The sequence below is a fragment of the Mustela nigripes genome, chromosome 13, assembly GCF_022355385.1.
Source record: "Mustela nigripes isolate SB6536 chromosome 13, MUSNIG.SB6536, whole genome shotgun sequence".
Classification (NCBI taxonomy): Eukaryota; Metazoa; Chordata; class Mammalia; order Carnivora; family Mustelidae; genus Mustela; species Mustela nigripes.
The window spans coordinates 130463630-130487789 of NC_081569.1; the positions used below are offsets into that span (position 1 = coordinate 130463630).

General features: G+C 39.7%; 1 protein-coding gene and 1 pseudogene across 2 annotated transcripts in view; one reads left to right on the forward strand and one right to left on the reverse strand.

Moving 5' to 3' along the window:
- YLPM1 (YLP motif containing 1) overlaps positions 1 to 24160 on the reverse strand; it is a 76866-nt gene that overhangs the window by 29366 nt on the left and 23340 nt on the right. For both annotated transcript variants that reach the window (XM_059373737.1, XM_059373738.1), the window contains exons 5-11: positions 15469 to 17589; positions 12743 to 12863; positions 5671 to 6091; positions 5466 to 5558; positions 4063 to 4258; positions 3457 to 3575; positions 2817 to 2971 (exon numbers count right to left, since the gene is read on the reverse strand). In XM_059373737.1, the coding sequence (XP_059229720.1) occupies positions 2817 to 2971; positions 3457 to 3575; positions 4063 to 4258; positions 5466 to 5558; positions 5671 to 6091; positions 12743 to 12863; positions 15469 to 17589 (3226 nt within the window). The remainder of the gene's footprint in view (positions 1 to 2816; positions 2972 to 3456; positions 3576 to 4062; positions 4259 to 5465; positions 5559 to 5670; positions 6092 to 12742; positions 12864 to 15468; positions 17590 to 24160) is intronic.
- LOC132029202 (homeobox protein NANOG-like) lies at positions 7578 to 8338 on the forward strand (annotated as a pseudogene).

Here is a 24160-nt window from a genome sequence, read left to right on the forward strand (position 1 = left end):
ACAACTGGCAACTTTACAGAAATAAAAAATTGTTTAAAGGAATACTACCAACGGTTGTATACAAACAAATTAGACACCTTAGGTGTAATGGGCGAATCCCTCGAAAGACACAAACAACTGAAAATGACTCAAGAAAAAAATAGACAATCTGAATATGCCAATGACAAGTGAAGAGATTAAATTAGTAATTGAAAACTACCTGCTGATGTACTGTATGGTGACTAACATAACACAATAAAAAAAAAAAAGAAAGAAAGAAAGAAAAAGAAAACTACCTGCAAAGAAAAACTCAAAGGTCCACATAATTTCATCACTAAATTCCAACAAATATTTAAAGAACTCTTTACAAGCTCTTCCAAAAAATAGAAGAGGAAGGAACAACTCTCTACTCATTTTATAAGGCCAGCAATTCAAATCAAGCAGATACTCTAAAACCAAACATCACAAGAAAACTATAGATTATCTCTTATGAATACGGATGCAAAAATCCCCAATGAAATACTGGCAAAAGGAGTCCAGCAACATGTAAAAAGAATTATACACCATGACTAAATGGGATTTATCCCAGGGATGCAAATTAACATCCAAAAACCAATCACTGTAATCAATACATCATTATCAATAGAGAAAACAAACAAAAAACAACTCCCCAAAAATCACATACAAAAGAATAAAATCACACACATTAAAAAATAAAAATCACAAAAATCTCATTTGATGCAGGAAAAGCATTCAACAAAATCCAACATCATTTCATGATAAAAACATTCAACACACTAGGAATGGAAGGGAATCTCTTCAACCTAATAAATGGCATCTACTCAAAACCCACAGCTCACATCACACTTCATGGTGAAATACTGAAAGCTTTCTCTCTAAGATCAAGAGTAAATAAGGATGTCTACTCTTATCACATCTATTCAATACTGTACTGGAGGTAAGCAAGAAAAGAAAAAAATTAAAAGGCATTTGGATTGGAAAGGAAGAAGTAAAACCCTCGCTATCTGCAGATGACATGATCTCATATATAGAAAATCCTAGGGAATCCACTAAAAATTAGTTAGAAGAAATGGAGTTTAGCAATGTTGCAGGATCAATATATAAAATAAGATCAATATCTAAAAGTCAGTTGTATTTCTATACAACTGGAAACCCCAGAATGGAATTAAACTAACTATATCAATAACAATATTAAAATGTGAGTGGCTTAAACAATCCAATTAAAAGACAGAAGTTGTTAGACCGCATTAAAAAATGTGATCCAACTATATGCTGTGCTGTCTAATAGAGACCTACTTCAGATTCAAAGACAAATAGACTGAAAATAAAAGGATGGAAAAGATAAATCATGCAAATAAGCAACCACAGGAAAGCTAGGATAGCTATACTAAAAATAGATGAAATAGATTTTATGACAATGATTTATGTAGTCAAAACATCTGATGGAAATCTCTAGTAGCAGTTTACTGAAATAGAATCTAACTATTTTGCAATATAAATTTAAGAATGTATACATTTGACACCTGTCAGAATGGCTAAAATCAACAACATAAGACATAGCAGGTGTTGGCAAGGATGTGGAGAAAAAGGAACCCTTGTGCACTGTTGGTGGGGATGCAAACTGGTGCGGCGCTGTGGAAAACAGCACGGAGGTTCCTCAAAAGTTAAAAATACAACTACCCCCTGATCTGGCAACGGCACTACTGGGTTATTTACCCAAAGAATACAAAAACACTAATTCAAAGGCATACATGCACTCCTATCTTTACAGCAGCATTATTTACAATAGTCAAGATATAGAAGCAGCCCAAATATCCATCTGGACAAAGAAGATGTGGTGTATATATAATAGAATATTATCTAGGCATAAAAAGAAGAAATCTTGCCATTTGCAATGACATGGACGGAAAGAGCACAATGCTAAGTGAAATTAAGTCAGTCAGAGAAAGACAAATACCATATCATTTTACTTACATTTAGAATTTAAGAAACAAATGAGCAAAGGGAAAAAAAGAGGGAGAGAGAGAGAAACAAATCAAGATACAGACTCTTAAGAGGACAAACTGATGGTTACTAGAAGGGAGAGGGGTGAGTGGATGGGTTAAACAGGGGTGGGGATTAAGGAGTGCCCTTGTCCTGATAAGCACCAGGTGACGTATGGACGTGTTGAATCACTATATTGTACACCTGAAACTAATATAACACTGTTAACTAACTGGAAAAAAAAAAAAAAACACACATTTGGAGGTCACTAGGAAAACAAGCCCAAGCAAATCAAGTCTCCTAATTCTCCCTCTTTTTGTTTCACATGCCATAAAACCAAATCCACTTTCCCCCTCTTCAAAATAACAGAGCAATGAATGGACCTCTTATGAACTGTTTTCTGAAGTTTTCAACATGTTTTTCTGCCACGCAATTAATCTCTAATTTCCTAAATTCTATAGGGTAAGCAATTTGAGATTATATAATGACTTGGAGATGGTAAGATGCCTTGACTCTGGTATTACCCTGTCACAGAAAAATAGAGAAATTCTAACTCAGGATATTTTTTAATTTTTTTTTTTTGGATTTTATTTATTTATTTGACAGACAGAGATCACAAGTAGGCAGAGAAGCAGGCAGAGAGAGAGAGAGAAGGGGAAGCAGGCTCCCTGCCATGCAGAGAGCCAGATGTGGGGGCTCGATCCCAGGCCTCCAGGATGATGACCCGAGCTGTTTTAACCCACTGAGCCACCCAGGCACCCCTCTCCTCAGGATATTAAAAAGATCTCCTATCAGCCTCTGATTGACAAAAAAGTCAACTACATAGGACTCACTCGCTCAGGTCGGCTTTCTCGGCCAGGGGGTTTCAAAATATCATCCACGTTCTTAGATTCGGGTTTCTTCTCAACCCGTGGAGCTGGAGGTGGCTGGTGGCTTAGTGAAGGAGCTGGCAGGGGCATTCGCTCCTCTGGGTAAGTTCTTCGTTCTCCTAGGATTCCAGCAGTTGAACAAAATTACTATTTATGTGGTCATTATTTTAAATTTTAACTCTCTTCACTCATGCTAAGGTAATATTATTCATGATTTTTGGGGGGCCATTTTTAACCTTAATGAGAGAAAGTCTACAGAAACATAAATCTATTAAAATCAAGAAAATAAAAAGATTCAGGTACGATTTCAGGCAAACAGAATGTCCTGAAAAATACTGAAATCATCTTTGTTTGCATTAAATTTAGCAAAAAGAGAGCCCGATGCGGGACTCGATCCCAGGACCCTGAGATCATGAACTGAGCCAATGGCAGAGGCTTTAAGCCGCTCTGCCACCCAGGCCCTCTACACTGCTACTTTTGATAATAATGTTGCCATCTCTGAAAAATCTGTGAGTACATTTTACTCTGAAAGTTTATATCCATAGCTGATTTGGATACAGAAACATCTCCACTGATTTGCATTCTCAACATCCTCCAAACATACCTCCAAACATGGATGGACCTTCGTAGGCTGGTCGGTCAGACTTCCGGTCATAGGATGGCCTATCAAATCCCCCTCTTCTGGATGAGGAATGGTCTTTTTTGTCTCGATATGACTGAGTCCTGTAAGATGCAACAGGAAGTGCTTTAGAAAATAAAAAAAAAAATTGGAGGTCTCTGTCTTACAATGCAATATTTACTATCTGCCCAATTTTCTCCATGTATAGCTACTATACAGTCAACATTTTCATTTTTATTTTGCTTTTCCATTTAGATCTGCCTTGCATATACACATCTAAAGAGCTCATGAATTGCAAAAATACACTGTTTGCCTACTACTTAGGTAATGACTACACCTTTACTAACAATATTATTTCTTTGCCTTACTAGCTATCTCCATCTCCCATTCAATTCTCTGGAATTCAAGCTCACCAAGTTTAAACAGACTACGTACATAGTCTGGAACTGCTCATACCTTTCCAAATTATACATATGTATGTACAAGAAGAACACATCATTTACTGAATTTCCTTTAGATACAATGACTTTTGCTGAACTTAAGTCTATGATAATTTGTACACCTGGCAAAAAGATATTTTTCATAACATACCTATCATCTCGAGGTCGGCGTTCTCTATCAAATCGATCCCGGTCATAGTCAATCACACCCCGATCTCGGTCTCGGTCTCTGTGTGTCTCCCGATCCCTTTTGAAATCTCGATGATCTGCCATGACATTACTCTGACGATCAAAATACGGCTCACGGTCTCTGTCTCTATCATAACGGTCACGTTGGCCTGTGTGCTCTATGAAAACAATTAGTACACGGTAAGAGCTACATCCCCTTTTCTGAAATAAAAGCGGAAAGGTGCAAATTTAACTATAGAACTGGTATAAATTATGATTCTAAATTCAACTTATGAATCTTTTAACTATATGGAAGGGAGACCCAGATAATTTACCAAAAGGAAAATCACATGTAATTAGGAATTTTGATTTAAGAATATTGATCTCTCGGGGCGCCTGGGTGGCTCAGTGGTTTGGGCTGCTGCCTTCGGCTCGGGTCATGATCTCAGGGTCCTGGGATGGAGCCCCGCATCGGGCTCTCTGCTCCGCAGGAAGCCTGCTTCCCTCTCTCTCTCTCTCTCTGCCTACCTCTCTGCCTACTTGTGATCTCTGTCTGTCAAATAAAATCTTTAAAAGAAATAAAAAAGAATATTGATCTCTCAAACCACCTCTCACCAGTCAGAATGGCTAAAATTAACAAGTCAGGAAACAACAGATGTTTTTGAGGATTTGGAGAAAGGGAAACCCTCCTACACTTCTGGTGGGAATGCAAGCTGGTGCAGCCACTCTGGAAAACAGTATGGAGGTTCCTCAAAAAAATGAAAAGAGAATGACTCTATGACCCAGCAATTGCACTACTCAGTATTTACCCCAAAGATACAAATGTAGTGATCCAAAGGGGCACCTGTACCCCAATGTTTATAACAGCAATGTCCACAACAGCCAAACTATGGAAAGAGCCCAGAGGTCCACTGACAGATGATTGCATAAAGAAGATGTGGTATATATATATACAATGGAATATTATGGAGCCATCAAAAAATGAAGTCCTACCATTTGCAACAATGTGGACAGAACTAGAGGGCACTATGCTAACCGAGATAAGTCGATCAGAGAAAGACAATTATCATATGATCTCACTGATATATGGAATTTGAGAAACAAGGCAGAGGATCATAGGAAGAGGAAAAAAATGAAACCAGATAAAACCAGAGAGAGAGACAAACCATAAGAGACTCTTAATCACAGGAAACAAATTGAGGCTCACTGGAGGAGGGGGGTGGCGGGAGGGATGGGGTGGCAAGGTGATGGGACACTGGGGAGGATATGTGTTGTGGTGAGCACTGTGTATTATGCACGACTGATGAGTCACAGACCTGTACCCCTGAAACAAATAACACATTATACGTTAATAAAGAAAAAACTACTGATCTCTCTGACTCCTACCTGTCTCAAAAGTTGATCTTTCAGGTAGTGGATCTGGGCGCAAAGTTATTCTTTCTCCATAGGGTATCTGCTCAACTTTATTAGTGGACATATCTGGTGAACCAAATCAGGGAAAAAACACTGTAAGAATGAAGGTTAAAGAAGACAAAGGTGAAGCTAACAACTTCTTAAGAATCTCAAATACAGACTTGTCACCATCACTTACCTCGGCCATGGCCATAATCAACAGTCTGCTGCACTGGCGGTGGCTTGGACATTGGTGACATACCCATAGGCAATGGGCCAGGAGGGGGGATAGAAGGGTGAACATGTGGAGGTGGTAATACTGGAGCAGGTGGAATTGTTCCAGTTTCTGGTTTAAATTCTGAATTCAGTCCTTGTTCATCATTTGTATCCCAGAGACCATAGAAAGAATCTTCATCCCAGCGTTCCTGTTCCACAGCTGAAGTCTGTGGCTTTATTACTGGAGGAGGAGGTGGAGGTGGAGGAGGTGGTGGCGGTGGTGGTGGTATTGGGATAGGCGGCCTGGTCACAGGAACAGATGATCTTACTGGTGGAGCAGAAGGCCTTATAATCGAACCTGGTGGTTTACCCATAGGAGGGGGTGGTCTATAGGACCCCGGAGGCTGGAGAACAGAGTAAATGCTTTAGTGCATAAGCAGACCACCATGTTTTCACACATCAGTAGAAATTAAAATCCGATTCTCCATCCATAAAAGAAAAAGTTGATAAACCGGAGTCACTCAAAATTAAAAACTTTTTGTGTTTTAAAATACACCATCGGAGAAAAATACGCAAATCACGTATCTGATAAAGGACTTGTATTTAGAATACGAAAAATTTTTATAACTTAGTAAGACAAACAATAGAAAAAAATATATAGGCAAAAAATTTGGACATTTCTCCAAGAAGATACCAGAATAAGCACTTGAAAAGATCCTTAACACCATTAGTCATCAGGGAAATACAAATTAAACCATAATGAGATACCCTCTCATACCCAGCAGAATGGCTGTAGTTAATGAAACAGACAATAGCAAATGATGCCAAGAATGCAGAGAAACAAGAACACTCTTAGATTGCCAACGGGAATGTAAAATGGTGCAACCACTTTGGTAAATGGCTCAATAGTTGCTCAAAAGGTTAAACATAAATTTACCATACACTCAGCAATTCCATTCCCAGGTGTCTATCCAAGAGAAGAATATCCACTTAGGGACTTGCACAAGTATTCATAGCAGCATTATTCAGTAACCAAAGGTCTATCAGCTGGTGAATGGATAAACAAAACATGGTATATCCATACAACAGAATATTCTTGGCAATAAAACAAAATGAAGTGATGATTCACGCTACAACATGGATGAACTTTGAAAACATGAGGCTACTTAAGAGACTTGAAAGACCACATATTGTATGGATTCCATTTAAATGACATGCCCAGAAAGACAAATCTAGAGAGTCAAAAAAAGTAGATTAATTGTTGCCTGGAACCTGGGGCAGGAATGAAGATTAACTGCAAACTGGCAAAAGGGAATCTAACTGGGGTAATGACCATGTTCTACAACTGCGTTATGGTGATGATTGTTCAGCTTGGTAAAATTTATTAAAAATCACTGAGTCACACACTGAAAATGGGTAGATTCTTTGTTATGTAAGTACCTCAATTAGGTTATTTAGGAAAAAGAAAAACAACGGTCTTCGACCTTTTGCTAGACTGGGCTGGCTGGCTCTCGCTATTGCAGTGGTGACCCACCTCATCCTGTCTGATATTCTTACATCTGGAGATCTTCCTACTTCTCTAAGCTCTCCCACCTAGATACACAAACCCAGGGCCTTTCTTACAATTTCACTCTTTGGATGCCAAGGTGGCTCAGTCTGTCGGGCAAACCCTCTTGATTTCAGCTCAGATAGTGATCTTGGGTTGTAGCATTAAGTCCCATGGCAAGCTCTGAAGTAAGCAGAGACTGAGATTCTCTCCCTCTCCCTCTGCCCCTCTGCCTTCTCTCTCTCTCTCTCTGTCTCTCTAATAATAAAATAAATAAAATCTTAAAACAAACAATCTCACTCTTAGTTTTTTCTTCCCTCTACCCTCAACTCAGTAATAGGAGTATGGATCCAGCTCAGCCCCAATGTCTGCCTTGCCCTGAAGCACCCAATTCTAGGGACTCTTCTCCAATGCCTGAGATTTACAGGCCTGAAGAAAATCATGCGTCCTTGCAAATGTCATCTGTTGAGACACCCCACATGGAGACCATCTCTCCTCTTCCTCCCTCCGTGGATCTGTTTGTTCAGGACAGCCCGATTCTTCCACCAGTCCCAGAGTAAAACTACTACCCACTTCTATAGAGGCGAGAACAGCGAAGAAGGAAGATATGGCCTTGGCCAAGAAACGGAAGATCAGAACCCTGTTCTCTCAGATTCAACTACATATACTCAATGATGAACTTCAGAGACAGAAATACCTCCATCTCCCAGCAGATCCAAGGACTTCCCAATTCCGAACATTAGCTACAAGCACGTTAAGACATGGTCCCAAAAACAGAGAATGAAATGTAAAAGGTGCCAGAAACACAATTGGCCAAATAGCAACGGCATGACTTAGGACAGATCAGCAAATACAGAACACCCAGGCTTCTCTTCCTGTCACCAGGGATAACTGATGAACACTTCCAGAACCTTTCCATAGGGAGCAACCATCCCTGCAACAGTCAGACCTGGTGTCCCCAGGCCTGGAACAACCAGCTCCACAACTGTGGAGAAGAATCCCTGCAGCTCCAGATCCAGTTCTAGTCAACTCTGGTCAGTGATGTGGAGTCTATCTTAGAAACGGCTGGGGAAGCCATAGAGTAATACAGCAAACTGCTAAGTAACTTAGCACCCAGCAAAGAATGGATTTATTCTCAAATGACTCTAAACGTACAGCCTGAAGATGAGTGACGATGAGTATATTATTCAATCTCAATTTGGGCTCATCTCCTAGGATCTGTCTTTTAGGGTCCTGCATCTCTGCCTTGATATTCTGTTTCTCACTATGCTGTGTCAACTGAGGGGGTACAAATGGAGTCTAATCAAAGAGGTTTCAGTAGCATTGGCTGCTATGCACAACATAGCATGCTTCTGGCTATAGATAACTAGATGCAGTGATAATTTGGATATCTTTAGGCTCTAAAATCTAATCTCAAGAATTGGAAGTAAAAACACAAAGGTGTGGGGCGCTTGGGTGGCTCAGTGGGTTAAGCCTCTGCCTTCGGCTCGGGTCATGATCTCAGGGTCCTGGGATTGAGCCCCACATCGGGCTCTCTGCTCAGCGGGGAGCCTGCTTCTTCCTCTTTCTCTGCCTGCCTCTCTACCTGTTTGTGATCTCTCTCTGTCAAATAAATAAATAAAATCTTAAAAAAAAAATACAAAGGTGTGTGATGAAGGATTATTTGTATTTTCTGACATTGTGAGGCTTTAGTTGTTAATAACCTCCGTTGTTACAGTGAAGTGCTAAGCTATAATGTGCTTCATGGGTTTCCTCTGCCCCTTGTGTTGTTTTACTATAACTCCTAATTTGTTCATTATTCTAGTATTTGTGGAAAGATGTTTTGTATTTTAATGTATTATGATAATAGTACCAGTTGACTGGTTGGTTTATAGGTTTAAGTATAAATAAATAAAATACCCATTTCAGGGGCGCCTGGGTGGCTCAGTGGGTTAAAGCCTCTGCCTTCTGCTCAGGTCATGATCCCAGGGTTCTGGGATCGAGTACCACATCGGGCTCTCTGCTCAGTGGGGAGCCTGCTTCCTCCTCTCTCTCTCTCTCTCTCTCTGCCTGCCTCTGTGCCTACTTGTGATCTCTATCAAATAAATAAATAATCTTAAAAAAAAATACCCACTTCAAAAGCATTGGGCATTAACTAATGAATCGCTGAACACTGCATTAAGGACTAATTATGTACTATACAGTAGCTAACTGAACATAATTAAAAAGCAAACAAACAAACAAACCTTGTCCTCAACATTATCATCCCCTCCCCCCAATGTACCACCCTCTTTTTCTCCTTCCTGAAAAGTTAGGGACTTAGTTATTTAAATATAAATGTCCCAGGCCCACCCCACACTTACTGAATTTCCACAGCGGATAAGCCTAGTATTAGTTAAAAACAAAACCTCTGTGAATAACTCTGACGTTGACCCCTTGGCTAAGAACCTCTGCTATAAACTATCTTTCTCACTCTGGTGACCTCTTGCTACAAAAAAAAGAGTGAATTTCCAGAGACAGAAGTAAACTCTAGCTAGCCTCCTCATTTCTATTCAGTTGTCTGGTTGACAAGAGTAGTTTGTGGCAAGATTGGTACCAACATACAACATTAACACCAGGAAACACCAAAAACAAAGAAAGTTAGTGGGACATTTGATAACCTCCCCAAGAGGGAGTGCCACTGTAGCGTGCAATGTTTACAATGGTTTTCCCAAAGCAATCACCAAATGTCAACAGAAATGTGTATTAAAGAGACAGTGGAACCTCTTGACAGGTCCTATCTACTCAGTACTGAACCCCAGTTGTCAAATTTTTATTTTAATCTTCGCAAGCTTGATTCAAATGCTCACTACACTTTTCTCTTAGTTCATTGTTTCTGGTTTGTTTGTTCTTCATGGACAGCTATTTTAGACCTTATAGAGACCAACCAACAACACATATTACTTACATATTTACTCATGGATGGGTTGTACTTCAAAAAACAAACTTTTTGAGTAACAAATGGATTTGGCCAATACACAAGAAATGTTATTTAACTAGAGATCACTACAGGCTACAGTTAAAGACAAAGGGTTACTATCTAAGGGTAAACATTCAATTATGGCATTTTAAACTTGAAGAAAATGCCAATATAAGACAAAAACTATTGTGTCTGGAGCTATCCAGTCCTGTTTCAAATATCTTAAGAACTCTTGGGACCATGTCTATAAATAAAATAGAAAATGTTTTCTTCACACTACACAGTGAAAGCAATATATACATTTGTAAAAAACAAAAAACAAAACATCCCTACAGTATTTACATAAGAAAGAATAACTACATTAATAATAAAATAAATTGCTAAGAAAAACCTCAAGAGTCAAAGAGATAAATGGGTAAAGAACAAAACAGAATTTTTACAAGAAGAAATATAATATGGGAAAAAACCTCACATTCACTAATTATCAAAAATGCATATTAAAATATCTTATTAAAACTATTAAATCTACTAAAAATATTAAGTAGCTGACACTTGCAAGGCTCTAGTATACATGTTATACAACTATTTTTAAAAGCTATTGGCTGTATTCCAGGAATCATTAAAAATGTCCTTATTCTGTAACTGAAGTATCCCACTTTGGGAATTTAAGATGATGATTCTTCTTATTTTTTAAGATTTTATTTATTTGAGAGAGAGAACGTGCACAAGCAAGCAGGGGGAGGGGCAGAGGGAGAAGCAGACTCCCCTCTGAGCAGGGAACCCAAAGTGGGGCTCAATCCCAGGACCCTGAGATCACGACCTGAGCCGTTAAGCAGACACAACCGAGTGAGCCATCTAGGCACCCCATGAGCTCTGTTTAAAAGGAAAGACTAGCAAGGTTAACAGACAAACTACAATAGGATAATGGCTATGACAGAGGCTTGTACAAGATGTTACAGGGGTACATGTGAAGGCAACCATCTTACACAAATGGAAAAGATAGAGCTGAGCTCTAAAAAATGAACAAGAATGAACGAGGTAGAGAAGGGGATAAGAAGAGAAAGAAAAGAAACTCTGGCTTTAGAAAACAACACACATGTGCAAAGGGGTGGAGAGGTAAGAGCCTGGCACACTTGCCGAGTCATAAGAAGCTCCATGTGGAAGAAAAGCAGAGTGTAGGAGAGTGATGGTAATGGTAAGTAATGGTAAGCGGAGGTCAGGCCAGTTCAGGAAGAACATAAAGTGTTCTAGATTTTATCCTGAAAGCCATGGGGGAATAGTGAGGTTTATGTTTCTGCATGTCCATCAGGCTAGAAGTCCTATCAGTGCTGTCTGAAGTGAAGCAGAGGGGTAGAGAATGGCACTCGAGAACTTTGGGGGGGGTAACAGAAATTCTGTTCTTCTTTCTATCTGTCAAAACTCAAGCCTACGTAGGCTTAAAATGACTTATGACATGTAAACTATACTTCAAAATTTGATTCAAAAATACAGTAAAATAATTACTCTAGCAGCAGAATGGAGAGTGGATCAGAGGGGAATGAGATGGGGAGATGAACGAGGATGTTTCTGGAATAATCTAGGCAAGAGCTGACGAAGGCTAGGACTGAGGTTGTGGGGAAGTGCAGGACAGTGCATCTGACTAATATTAAAAAGGTAGTAAAATCAGTTAACAGAATGACTGAAGATGAAAGGGCAGGACAAAGGAAAGAGTTAAGGCTGACTTTCAGGTTTCCAGATTGCGCGACTGGGTGATGGTGAGGAGAAAGAACAAGTTTAGTGGAGAATGATAATGAGCTCCGATTTGAATACCCTGAGCGAAAGGACACACATCCGGAAGCTGATGGATGCACACACAAGTCGGGACAGGAGACACGGAGAGGTGAAATCATGGTGGCCGTTGGTGTTAACAACTATGTATGAGTTTTATTTGTTAGACCAGGATGAAAGGGAACACTGAAAAATGAAGAGTTAATCTCATGAAATGGTTTGAGTTTTTTTCTCTCATTGTATTGTTATAAAGTTATTTGCATGACAACATTTTCAAAAGCCCATCACTGGCGTAAGTAAAGGTAAAAACAACAAACAACAAAAATGAATGGAAAACAAAGGGAGAACTTGATCAAACAAGTCTTTAACAGAACTTTACCGCCTGAACTGGGGCATGATGTTTGATCCCTTCCATAGCTGAGGAACCAGTAGCCCAAGGAGGTGGGGAGACCAGGAGGCTCACAGGAACAAGGTTCACGGGGAGCCCCTGCAACTGCCCAGATGAAAAACAGGACTTTTTGAACAAAAGAGATTATTAGGAAAATTCTACAGTTTTGTGATCATGAAGCCATGTAGCTCAGGCATGCTTGGTGTACTTAACAAAACCTAGGGAAAAGATGCACTTGTCATACTTCTGACCACACTTAAAAGATTTTCAAAGGTCAATTACCATTAGCTTTTTACTTTCCCCCAATTTACATTTTATCTAGAGGAAATTTTACACTCACTACAACAGAAGAAAATCAAACAACATAGAAACAAAGCAGGAACACCTTCATTTCCTGAGCACATATTTTCCCATACCGGGTACATTCCAGGCCTTGAAGATGCGTTCTGCAACCTCGCGTCCTGGGGCGGCAGATGGTCAGGCATCTGTGGCTCCGACCCAAAGTCCTTCATCTTCTGAAGCTGTTCTTTCTGCTCCCTGTGAACAAATAAAATTGCCATGGTCCATTAATGCATGTTTACTCCATTCCTAAGTGACTACAATTGTTATCACAGAACAGAAAAGAGACCTAAAAACCTTGCTCTAAAACCCTCTACAGTGCCCACAGAGCACCTGCAGGGTAACACTCTCTTGCCTTTATACAACTAACTGACCTGTCATCTACAACCTATAAATGACTACAAAGTATTCAAGGATCTTCAAGGGCAGACTCTACAATCTGCCTCATGAGTCTATTCTAAAATATTATCTACTTGTCATGTGTTTCTTTCATTGAACAAAAAGTTCTCTCGCTATATTTTTTGTTCAAGACTCTAGACTAGAAGTTGCAAAATGGTGGCCAAATATGGCCTAGAAATTTTTTTGTTTTAATTTGGCTTTCACATCAGTTTTTTAAATCTGAATTAGCTGCCATTATTTACAAAGCAAGATATTTCACATATAAATTCACATTTTAAAGGGATTTGGTAACAATGGGCCTACGTTCCTTCATGTCAACAATGAACTGACTGTGGAGTAGTGGCTGTCCACTTTACATGAAGCAGTCTGCCACATTCCTCACCATACCCCAGTTATACTGGCCCACTTTTACTCATTTTAGTTACCTGTGTGGTTCTTGTGGGCATTTTAGTTACAGGCCCTGCTGTGTACAGTGAGAACAAATGTCAGTCTATACCTTTAAAAATGACACTTCATACTCCTAAAGAGTAATTTTGTAACTCTTTATGCTTTTCTTCAAATCTCTGGTCAAATTCTTTTTTTTTTTTTTAACTTTTCCTTAAAATGCTTACTTTAATCAGGTGTAACATCTACTATAACCTCTTCAGACCTTTTACCCTACATTGGGTGTAGTGACTCAAATAGACACAAAATAAGGGTCAATATCGTTTATTTTTTGCCTCATATAAATCATATCATGACTGTACACCAATACAACATAGCTTACATGTATCCAACTATGACAATTCTTACCCATCACCTTCATATATTTTAATTATGTTTATGTTGCCTAGAAAGAGCTTTATAAAAAAAAGATGGTGAAGAAGAAGCACCTTTTATCCAGCATTTCCATATAAAGCAATAATGGATGACAAGGAAATTTTAAAAAGAAAAGGAAAGAAACCTTGGCAGCTTGCTAACACCAATCAGCTTGGTGCTCTCCATGAACAAAACAGATTTTAGAGCTGGACAGACTGCATTCAAATTCTGGGTTTGCCACTGATTAGCCAAGTGGACTTAACCTCTCTGAGCTTTAGTGTCATCTGTGAAGCGAGGATATGGATGCGGATGCGTCTACTTATCTCTGTAGGCCTTTGAGATAAAAGGATTTAAGACAGGAGGACTGAGATAATATATACTAAATTATTAGCACAGTGCCCCACACACAGTGGGGGTTAAATTAAAGTTGTCTGTAACTTAAAACTGAACAGTGTAGCAACTAAATGTTCTCTAGCATGTTTTCACACCTTCTTCATGAGTCATCTGGAAGCGTCCAATCTCTCAGAGAGTATCTTCTATAGACAGAAATCTCCTGTGCTGCCCAAGGTACCAGATCTTTCATCTGGACCTACAGGTACTTTTCCTCATTACACTTTTCCAGTCATAAAGCTGCAGTTATAATTTCAACTGGTATAATCCACAAATGTAGACCAGAATTGAAAAATGAAGGAAACATATATCCCTACACTGGGATATATCAAAACCTAACCATTACTTTATTTTCTCAAAACACTGTTAATTCCTATGAAATTACTCAAAGGCTTACAATCTATCAATGACTCCTAAATTCTCCTCTCACAATACAGTTGGTTTAAAGATTAAATGAATATATACAAAGTATTCAATACAGTTCCAGGCACATAGTAAGCATGCAATGTTAGCTTTTTTATTTTATTTATTTTTATTGCAACTACCTGGGAAGCATTACGTAGATCCCTATACATAGGTGATTGTAAATCAAGAAATCCAAGTTCTAGTCTCCACTTCACAAAGAAAATATTTGATTATGCAGAAACAAGTAACATCCTCAAGTAGAGATATCTGTTTCTAGTTATAAGGAAAGATAAAACACCCCAGAAAGAAAGTATCAATGGTTAGACAAATCTGAGGACACTTTCAGGTAAACCATTCTTGGCTTCAGCAGAGAAAAACCTTACAGCACTTTCCAAAGTTTTATCAAAGATTAGCGAATATGAAGTCTATAAGATCTAATACCAAAGAACAAAATGCCTCCTGGGAGGGGTGGGGGAAGGTATTACATATGAGCTCTGTAAAGTCCAGAGCACTGGACAGTTGAAGTTTGACACTTGAAACATGCACAAGTATACGGTATGTCCGCAACACATCTATAAAAGCCAAGAGTGGCTACCAAATTTTCACATTTCAGGACATAAGCTTACAATTAACACAGTTCCTAAATACATATCCTAACCCTAAAACAGCACTGAATGGCCAGGTTACAAATTAAAATTACAAGATAAGAACTTGAAGCAAAATTATTCCATTCAAATATATCACATCACTTTAAAAGAGCAGTCTGCATGTGGTTTTGACTAAAAGAAATGATCTTAAGTAGTCAACTTACCGAAGCATTTTCAGTTCTTGTGCAGCTTTCAAAATGATTTCGTGCTGCCTCTGACTGAGAACCATTACCCCTCCAAGGCCTTGGTCAGAGTCTAAGTTTGTATCCGACCCCATCATTTCAGAAGAATGATGTGAGGAGGGCATATGTTCCGCCATGGGGGAATGTCTATCCACATCAGATGGGTACCATCTGTCTGACAACCGTTCTCTTTCCCAGTCCATTCTGTCAGGGATATAATCTCTCTTTTCCCGCCATGTATCTCCTCTTTCTGGATACTCTCGGATCCTCAACTCACCCCTATCACGAAAATCTCGATCATACCCATGGTCTCGATTTCTTTCTTCTCTCCATCTATCATCCCGATATCTATCCAAAGGTGGAAGAGGTGGGAGGGGTGGTAAAGGTGGAAGAGATGGAATATCCCGTTCACGAAACTGTGATTCTTGTTCATCCAGTGGTCTCCCATAATCTCTGTCCCACTCATTATCCAAATTTCTATCATACATATCCATGGGTCTTCCAATCCGATCCACATCCCTGTCCAAGTCCCTGTCCATTTCCCTGTTGTAGTCCTCATCCATATCCTGATCTCTCTCCCAATCATCCCACCAAGGGCCTCGTCTATCTCCATCATGAGACCGAGATGGTGGAGCTGAGAACCTGTCCTCTCTGTTATATGGATCTAGTGTTTCTTCTTGATAGTCATGTTCACATTCTCTCCAGTATCTTTCTCTATCCCAATCATCAAGTCTTTCTCGTTCCATTGGAGCATTTCTACCATCTAATGGGAACTCTTCGTGCCCTCTCTCTTCTCCATGGTTCCATGGAGCCCTAGGAGGCTCATCTCGGTGATATGGATACATTTTTTCCCCACCATCTCCTGGTTCTGGTCTAAATGGACCTCTGTCACGAACAAAATCTGGTCTTCCCAGTCCCCTTTCCCTACTGCCTGGCCCTCGAGGTGGTCCCCTCTCCCTACTCCCGGCTCTTCGTGGTGGTACTCTCTCCCTACTCCCAGCCCTTCGAGGTGGTCCTCTCTCCTGACTGCCAGCCCTTCGAGGTAGTCCCCTTTCTCGGCTGCCAGCTCTACCCCTGTCCTGGCTGCCTTGCAGACCACCTGGCACTTTCTCTCGACTGCCTCCTGGCCTCATCAACCCTCTGTCTCGGCTGCCTTCTCCTCTATTCATCTTCTCTCGACTGTCTTCTCTTCTACCCATCATCTTATCACGAAAGTCTTCTTGCTTGATCAACCCTGGGCCACGGCTGAGTGCCTGGCCTCGACCTCTATTTACTAGTCCTTTTTCCCGTGTGTCTTCCATCCTGCTTTGCCCAGGACCTCTGTAAGATGAGCTGCTGCCTCGATTGCCTTCTAACCTATTATCTCTGTTATCTGGCCGAGGCAGCCCCTTCTCTTGGCTGTTTTCTGAATGGGGCAGACCGATACCCAAAGGTTTAAAATCATTATCTGCAGTTAATGACGATGACGTTGTCACTGCTGCTCCTCCCTCCATCCCCCCTGGTTTTGAGGGAAAAGCAGATTGAGAAGGTAGAGGTTTATTTGCAAGGGATACAGGCTGAGTAACAGCTTGGGCTTTGTCCATTTGAGTCTCCATACTTTGAGAATTCTGGTCCCAATCAGAAGGCTCTATGGGCCCTTCCGAGACTTCGCTTTTAGGTGGCTCTTGTTGAGAGTCGCTTAGATTCTCATTTGACTGAGCCGCCTTGGTGTCCTTTACATCTGCAGCAATGGAAAATGTAGCTGACTGCATTTTAAAATTCTTCTGCTGGTTACTATTGGTGTCTGCTAATTGTTCTTTGTTTCCTGAAAGAGGTTCTGCTTGTGACTTAGGTTGCTGCTGATGCTGCTGTCCAAAAGCTGGTTTGGGGCCTTTCCACTGTGGTCCACTTTGTCGAGGACTGAGGGACGTATTGGGGGTAATATAAAACTGAGATGCTGGCCCCCGGGGAATCATTCCCCATTTGCTTTTAGTGCCCTCTGGTGGGTGACCTTCATATCTGGGTCTTGGCCCATCGGGGCGATTTCCTTCAAAACGAGGCCCTTTGGGTCTCGGTCCTTCACACCTTGACCCTAAATCCTCAAATCTTCGAGGACCATCAAATCTACAAGTAAAACAAAAGATATTACTCAAGACAGTAAAGCAGAAAAAAATATTCTCCATGTAAGAATATTTAAGGCAATCGTGCCTTAGAATCTGTTTACAAAAATGACTCTTTCAGTCATCATATAAATCCTGAGGCATCTACCTAGAGTCAGTATGCTAAAGTGGCAGTGCTCAGAAGGTCTCAGGACAGGCTTTGGAATTCACGTCAGTATTATAATTCACTTCAAAACATCTCCCGCAGCAAGTCACTGATACACTAAATTGTTAAAAAGCAAATATAAACATTGTGACTTAACAGATGAAAAAGTCCACTCACTTTTAATGGGAAAAAAATGCCACAGCTAATTCTGAGCATACTTTTAAAATTAAAATACAGCCAAAAACTAAATAGGAAACGCTTACTATTATAATCAGGGATGATTATAAATATTGTTGGAACTAGTATCATCTGGACTGACAAAAATTCAAAAAGACAGTAGCCAGCTGTATTTTAGGAGTGCACCCTGACATTTTAAAGTCTGGACAGGGCCCTAAAAATCTGTTATGGACCTACTTGCTCATTCTGTAAATTTTTAGTGCACATCCCCTGCCAAGCACTATAGTACATCCAAGGGATATACAAATAAAATGTCATCTGTTGCCTTCAAAGGGTTTACAATTGAAGAGAAAGAGAATCTAAGTGTAAATAAGTGCCCAGAGGTACAATGACAGAAGTCTATCTGCATTTAACAAAGGCAACAGGGGAGGGGATGGTCATTTCTACCAGACTAAGGGGCTATGGGCTGCTATGCAATAAAGGCTTTATACAATAGATGATGCTGACATTAAGTCTGGAAAGACAAATTCTCTGAGGCCAGGCTAACAGAGTGTATTGGAAATAAGGGAAATGGGTGGCGAGGGCATCAAAGGTTAAGGAAGCACTGTGAGTAAAGGCAGAGAAACACACAGCAGCATGGCATGTCTGCAAACAGTTCAGCATGGCGGCAGCAAAGAGGAGCCAGAGTAGGTGACAGCCAGGAAAGGAGTGCAAAGGGAGGGAACGAAGAGACAAGGTAAAGAGTAGGCAAGAATCAACCTCCAGGAGGCCTTGTATGCCTTGTGCAGAGACTGCTGGTGCTCCTCCAGTAGTCATTCCCCCTTTTTCTTCAGTAACTAAGTCTCTTCGTTTTTAGTTGGACACAAAGCTAACCAAACTAAAGACTGACTCTCCCAAATTCTCCTGCGGCTAGAACTTGTAGCCATGTTCTGGCCAATGGGCTGAGAGTGAAAAATGACTGGCGCATTCTTCTGGTTATACCTTCCTGGGTTATAAGAGGAAGGGCACATCTTCCTCTTCAATATTTCCTTTTTCATGCTGGCTCTGACATGGTGGGGAAGCATCTTGGACCATGCAGATAAGGAAAATACACAAAGGGATGAAAAGTAACAAATTAGAAGGAACCTGGACTCTTGACAATGGACAGCCGTCACATAAGTGCTGCGAAAGAATAAACCTCTAATTTATTAAAGCATGTGACTGTGGGTTTGTTACCATAGATGAATTAATTCAGCTGGGTAAGAAGCTGGGAATTACTTAATGAGACTTAGAGCCAACTACAGACTGTCGGATTTTTAAAAGATTGCCCTAGCAATCTTTTCTGCCCTAGCAGAAAAGTAGCAGATGGATAGGTGGGAAAAGTTTTTTGTAGATTGTTTCTACAATTTGGGTAAATGAAAGTGAAGCCTGTTCCATGGCAGTGACTGACATGAGGATGTAGAGGAGATAAAAGTGAGAGATGTGAAGGAAGGTAAAATGGATCGGATTTTCTAACAGGTGAGACTAAAATGATAACAAAAGAATTTAGGATGATTCCAAGGTTTCTGGCTTAGGCATCAACCGATGGTGATACCTTTCATGCTTTTAATGAGATAGAGTTTTTCTCTTATTTGCTTGGGAAATCAGTGAAAAATAAAAATTTCAGTTTCGGATAAAACATTTATCTCCTAACCCTATCAGGAATAGCCATCAGGTTTTGCTGGTCTAGAAGTCTTTTAGTATCAAAGGGAGGAATGCTCTCATCAGGGGACACAACAATAACTCCATTAAACTCAACTTGAGACTGCCACCTGGCTACTTTGGGTTCTGATCAAAGGCAAAGAAGGGACTTACTGTACTGGCTGGGGGTGACGTGGCCCTGAGCTGCAAGGAGAAACTGGGTTACTACTGCACTACTGAGGATAAGGGAGACTATGTCTGCAATGGAGAGCCTCTAGAACACCTCTTAGCACTTCCGTGTTCTGTGATTAAAGTCAATTAAAAATTACAGTAACTCGGGGCACCTGGGTGGCTCAGTGGGTTAAGCCGCTGCCTTCGGCTCAGGTCATGATCCCAGAATCCTGGGATCGAGTCCCGCATCGGGCTCTCTGCTCAGCAGGGAGCCTGCTTCCCTCTCTCTCTCTCTCTCTGCCTGCCTCTCTGTCTACTTGTAATCTCTGTCTGTCAAATAAACAAATAAAATCTTAAAAAAAAAAATTACAGTAACTCAATTCAGATAGGCTTGTCAATAGCCCAGACCCTTCAGGAATGAAGGTCTGGGTCACTCCACCAGGCAAAAAAACAGGACCACCTGAGGTGCATGCTGAGAGCAAAGGGACTATAAAATGGGTAGTGGAAGAAGGAAGTTATAAATACCAACTATAGTTACATGACCAGTTGCAGAAAGAACTGTAATAGTTCTGAGTATTTCTTCCTTAATTTGGTATGTTTAAATATATACATATTATTAGTCAAATATTGTTGGTTGATTTTTCTTCCTTATCATCTAACATAAGATGTATAAATAATAGTTAATTTTATATTTCAAGAGTTTAAATTACAGAGTGTCAAAGAGAGAGTGTGAACCAGCTAGAAGAATGAAGATTTCTCCAAGGACAAAAAAGGGACTTTATATCCTCTTCTGGGAAATAGGTAAGAATCTTTCTTCAGTCGTCCAGGGATAAATATTTTATGTCAGATGCAAAAATCTCCCTTGTGACCCACCCAAATCAGAAACATATAAGGGAACTCTGGGAAGGGTACTACAGACTAGCCAAACTGACACCACACAGAGTTATCACAAGGAATTGTGATATACACGAATCCATTATAAACAGAAAGGAGACCAACAGCAGATGAGAATTTTGTTTTTACATTCTGGAAGACAAAGAGCAAACATGAATGGTAAGATATGGAGCAAAGAGAAGCTGCAGTTTAGAATGATGGTAGTAGAAGGACATAAAATAAAAATGGGGCTGGTTTGATCACAGAACCCTAGAGAGTCAACATTCTCAGATACCATGAAGGACAGAAATAAGACTTGAGGGCTAAAATATGTAAATTAAAATCTATATTCAGAACCATCAACCAGACTTTCTTAAGGCTGAAAGTCCCTAAAGTTTGGAATCTGAGGGCCCTCTAACTTTAGCAGACAGTTCTTTGCCCTACCACCTAAAACAAAGCCTGAATTTACTGAGAGCAAGAATAGTTGATAAGCCCCCCATATGCACACAGAGTTTCCAATTAGCTTGTCTGTGTCCCCCATTCTTAAATATAAATGGATATTTATTTTAATATCTAGATATTTGAGGAATGTCTCTAAAACAAAAGGAAGAGACCAAAGGTGAACAAGGTCCTACATCTGGAGAAAACAGAGATAATGCAAAAAACACAAGAGAACTTAAAAAAAAAAAACCAAAACCCAAATAATATCCTCAGAGAGATTCTTAAAGATACTGTAGCTATAAATCAATTTGCTGTATATAAAAAAGGATCAGAATCAAAAGAACTACAGAAATTTTTAAAAAAAATTATCCAAACAAAATGCAATAAAAGGGTTAGTAGTATCTCAAAGTACAACCAAATGAAAGAGAAAAGAGACAAAATCAATCTAGCAGGTCCCAAAGTCTACAAACAAGGAGTTCCAGAAAGAGAAAAACATAAAAGAAAAAAAAATTAATGAATAGCATAAAAATTTAAGAGTTAAGAGACTCTCATATCCAGACAGAAAGACCCTAGCTCACTAAATACCCAGTATAATTAGTAAAACAAAACAAAACAAACTATGAACTTTTAGAATACTGGGGAGGGGGGTAGTTTCTGGCAATAGGGAGAAGTCATCTAAAAAGGACAAGAATTTAAAAAAAAGATTTTTAATTAAAAAAAAATAAAAAGGACAAGAATCACAACAGTATAGCATCTACACTAAGTGACAGAAGAAAACAGAATGATGTTCCTAAAACCTTGAGGAATAATTACGTTCAACTTCAATACTTAAATGGTATTAAACAGTTTGGTACTGGCATAAAAACAGACACACACAGATCAATGGAACAGAAGAGAGAGGCCCAAAATAAACCTGCACATATATGGTCAATTACTTTATGACAGAGGAGCCACGAATATACAATGGAGAAAGGACAGTCTCTTCAATAAATCATCCTGGGAAAATCATCGAACAGCCACATACGAGAGAACGCAACTATGGTGCTATATTACACTATACACAAAAACTAACTCAAAATGGATTAAAGACTTGAAAGTAAGACCCCAAACCAAAGAACTCCTAGAAAAAAACAAAAGGTAAGCTCCTTGGCGTAGGTCCTGGCAATGATTTTTTGAATCTGACATCAAAAGCAAAAAGCAAAAATAAACAAGTGGGACCACAATAAACTACAAAGCTTCTGTACAGCAAAGAAAACCATCAATGAGGGCACCTGGGTGGCTCACTCAGATAAGCATCTATGGCCTTCAGCTCAGGTCATGATCCCAGGGTCTTGGGATTGAGCCCCACATCGAGCTCCCTGCTCAGTGCAAAGCTTACATTCTCCCTCTCCCACTCCCCCTGCTTGTGTTCCCTCTCTTGCTGTCTCTTTTTCTGTCAAACAGATTTTTTAAAAAACCTTAAGAAACAGACAAACAAAATGAATACCATCAACAAAAAACAGAAAGGCAACCCATTGATTGGGAGAAAATACTTGCAAATATTATATCTGATAAGGGGCTAACATCCAAAATAAAGAACTCATACAACTCTGGCAAAAATACAAACAATCTGATTAAAAAATGGGCAGAAGATCTGAACTGTTATTCTTCCAAAGAAGGTATACAGATGGCCAGTAGGTACATGAAAAGATAATCTACATCTTTTGTATGCATCTTTCCTGCATTAAGGAAGTGCAAATCAAAACCACAATGAGAGGGGCACCTGGGTGGCTCAGTGGGTTAAGCCTCTGCCTTCGGCTCAGGTCATGATCCCAGGGTCCTGGGATAGAGCCCCACATCAGGTTCTCTTCTCAGCGGGGAGCCTGCTTCCCCCCTCTCTCTCTGCCTGCCTCTCTACTTGTGATCTCCGTCAAATAAATAAATTAAAACAAAAACAAAAACAAAACCACAATGAGATATTACCCTACACCTGTTAGAATGGCTCTTTTCAAAAAGACTAGAAATAACAAGTGTTGGCAAGGATATGGAAAAAAAAAGAACTCCTGTACACGGTTAGTGGGAATGCAAATGGTGCTGCCACAAGGAAATCAGTATGAAGGTTCCTCGAAAAATCAAAAGTAAAACTACCATATGATACATCAATTCCACTTCTGGGTATCTGTATGTGAAGAAAACAAAAAACTAACTTGAAAAGATACATGCATCCTCATGTTCACTGCAGCATTATTCACAATAGTGAAAATATGGAAACCACCTCAGCGTCCATCGATGGAAGAATGGATAAAGAAAGTGAATACTGAACTGAATATTACTCAGCCACGAAAAAGAATGAAATCTTGCCATTTGTGACAGTATGGATAAACCCCGAGGGCATTATGCTAAGTGAAGTAAGTCAGACAAATACTGTATGAGCTCTCTTACATGTGGAATGTAAAAATAAATAAATCAGTAGAAAAAAACCAAGCTCCTAGATACAGAGAACAGGCTCGTGGTTGCCAGAGGCAGATGTGGGGTAAGGGGGAAATGGGTGAACTAATTTTTTGTTTAACTACATCAAAAAATTTTAAATGCTCAACTTCAAATTCTATATCCAAATGATTAATCAAGTGTGAGGTTAGAATAAAAGTATTAACACACACACAAGACTCAGAAAATGTACCTACCTCCAACACAATCTCTCAGTAAGCAACTTGGGCATGCACTCTGGGGAAAAAGAGGCACTAAACCACAAACAGGAAGCCATGAGATTCAGTAGAGAGTGAATCCAATCCAGGAGGATAGTCCAGGGAAATGCTGAAGTAACAGCCATACGGCAGATCTTTTGAGCAACCAACCACCCAACCCGCCCAGGTGAAAAGCAAGATGATGAATAAATTTGGGAGAGCGATCTCCTCAGAAAAAAAAGAGCTGGTGCTTTTGAGACTAGGGTTGGAGAATTATTTTAAATATTTTTCAAGAAGACAATTGGAAATTCTAGAAAAGTCATTACACTAAAGAAAATATAATTATAACACAACTAGGGTTGGAGAATTATTTTAAATATTTTTCAAGAAGACAATTGGAAATTCTAGAAAAGTCATTACACTAAAGAAAATATAATTATAACACA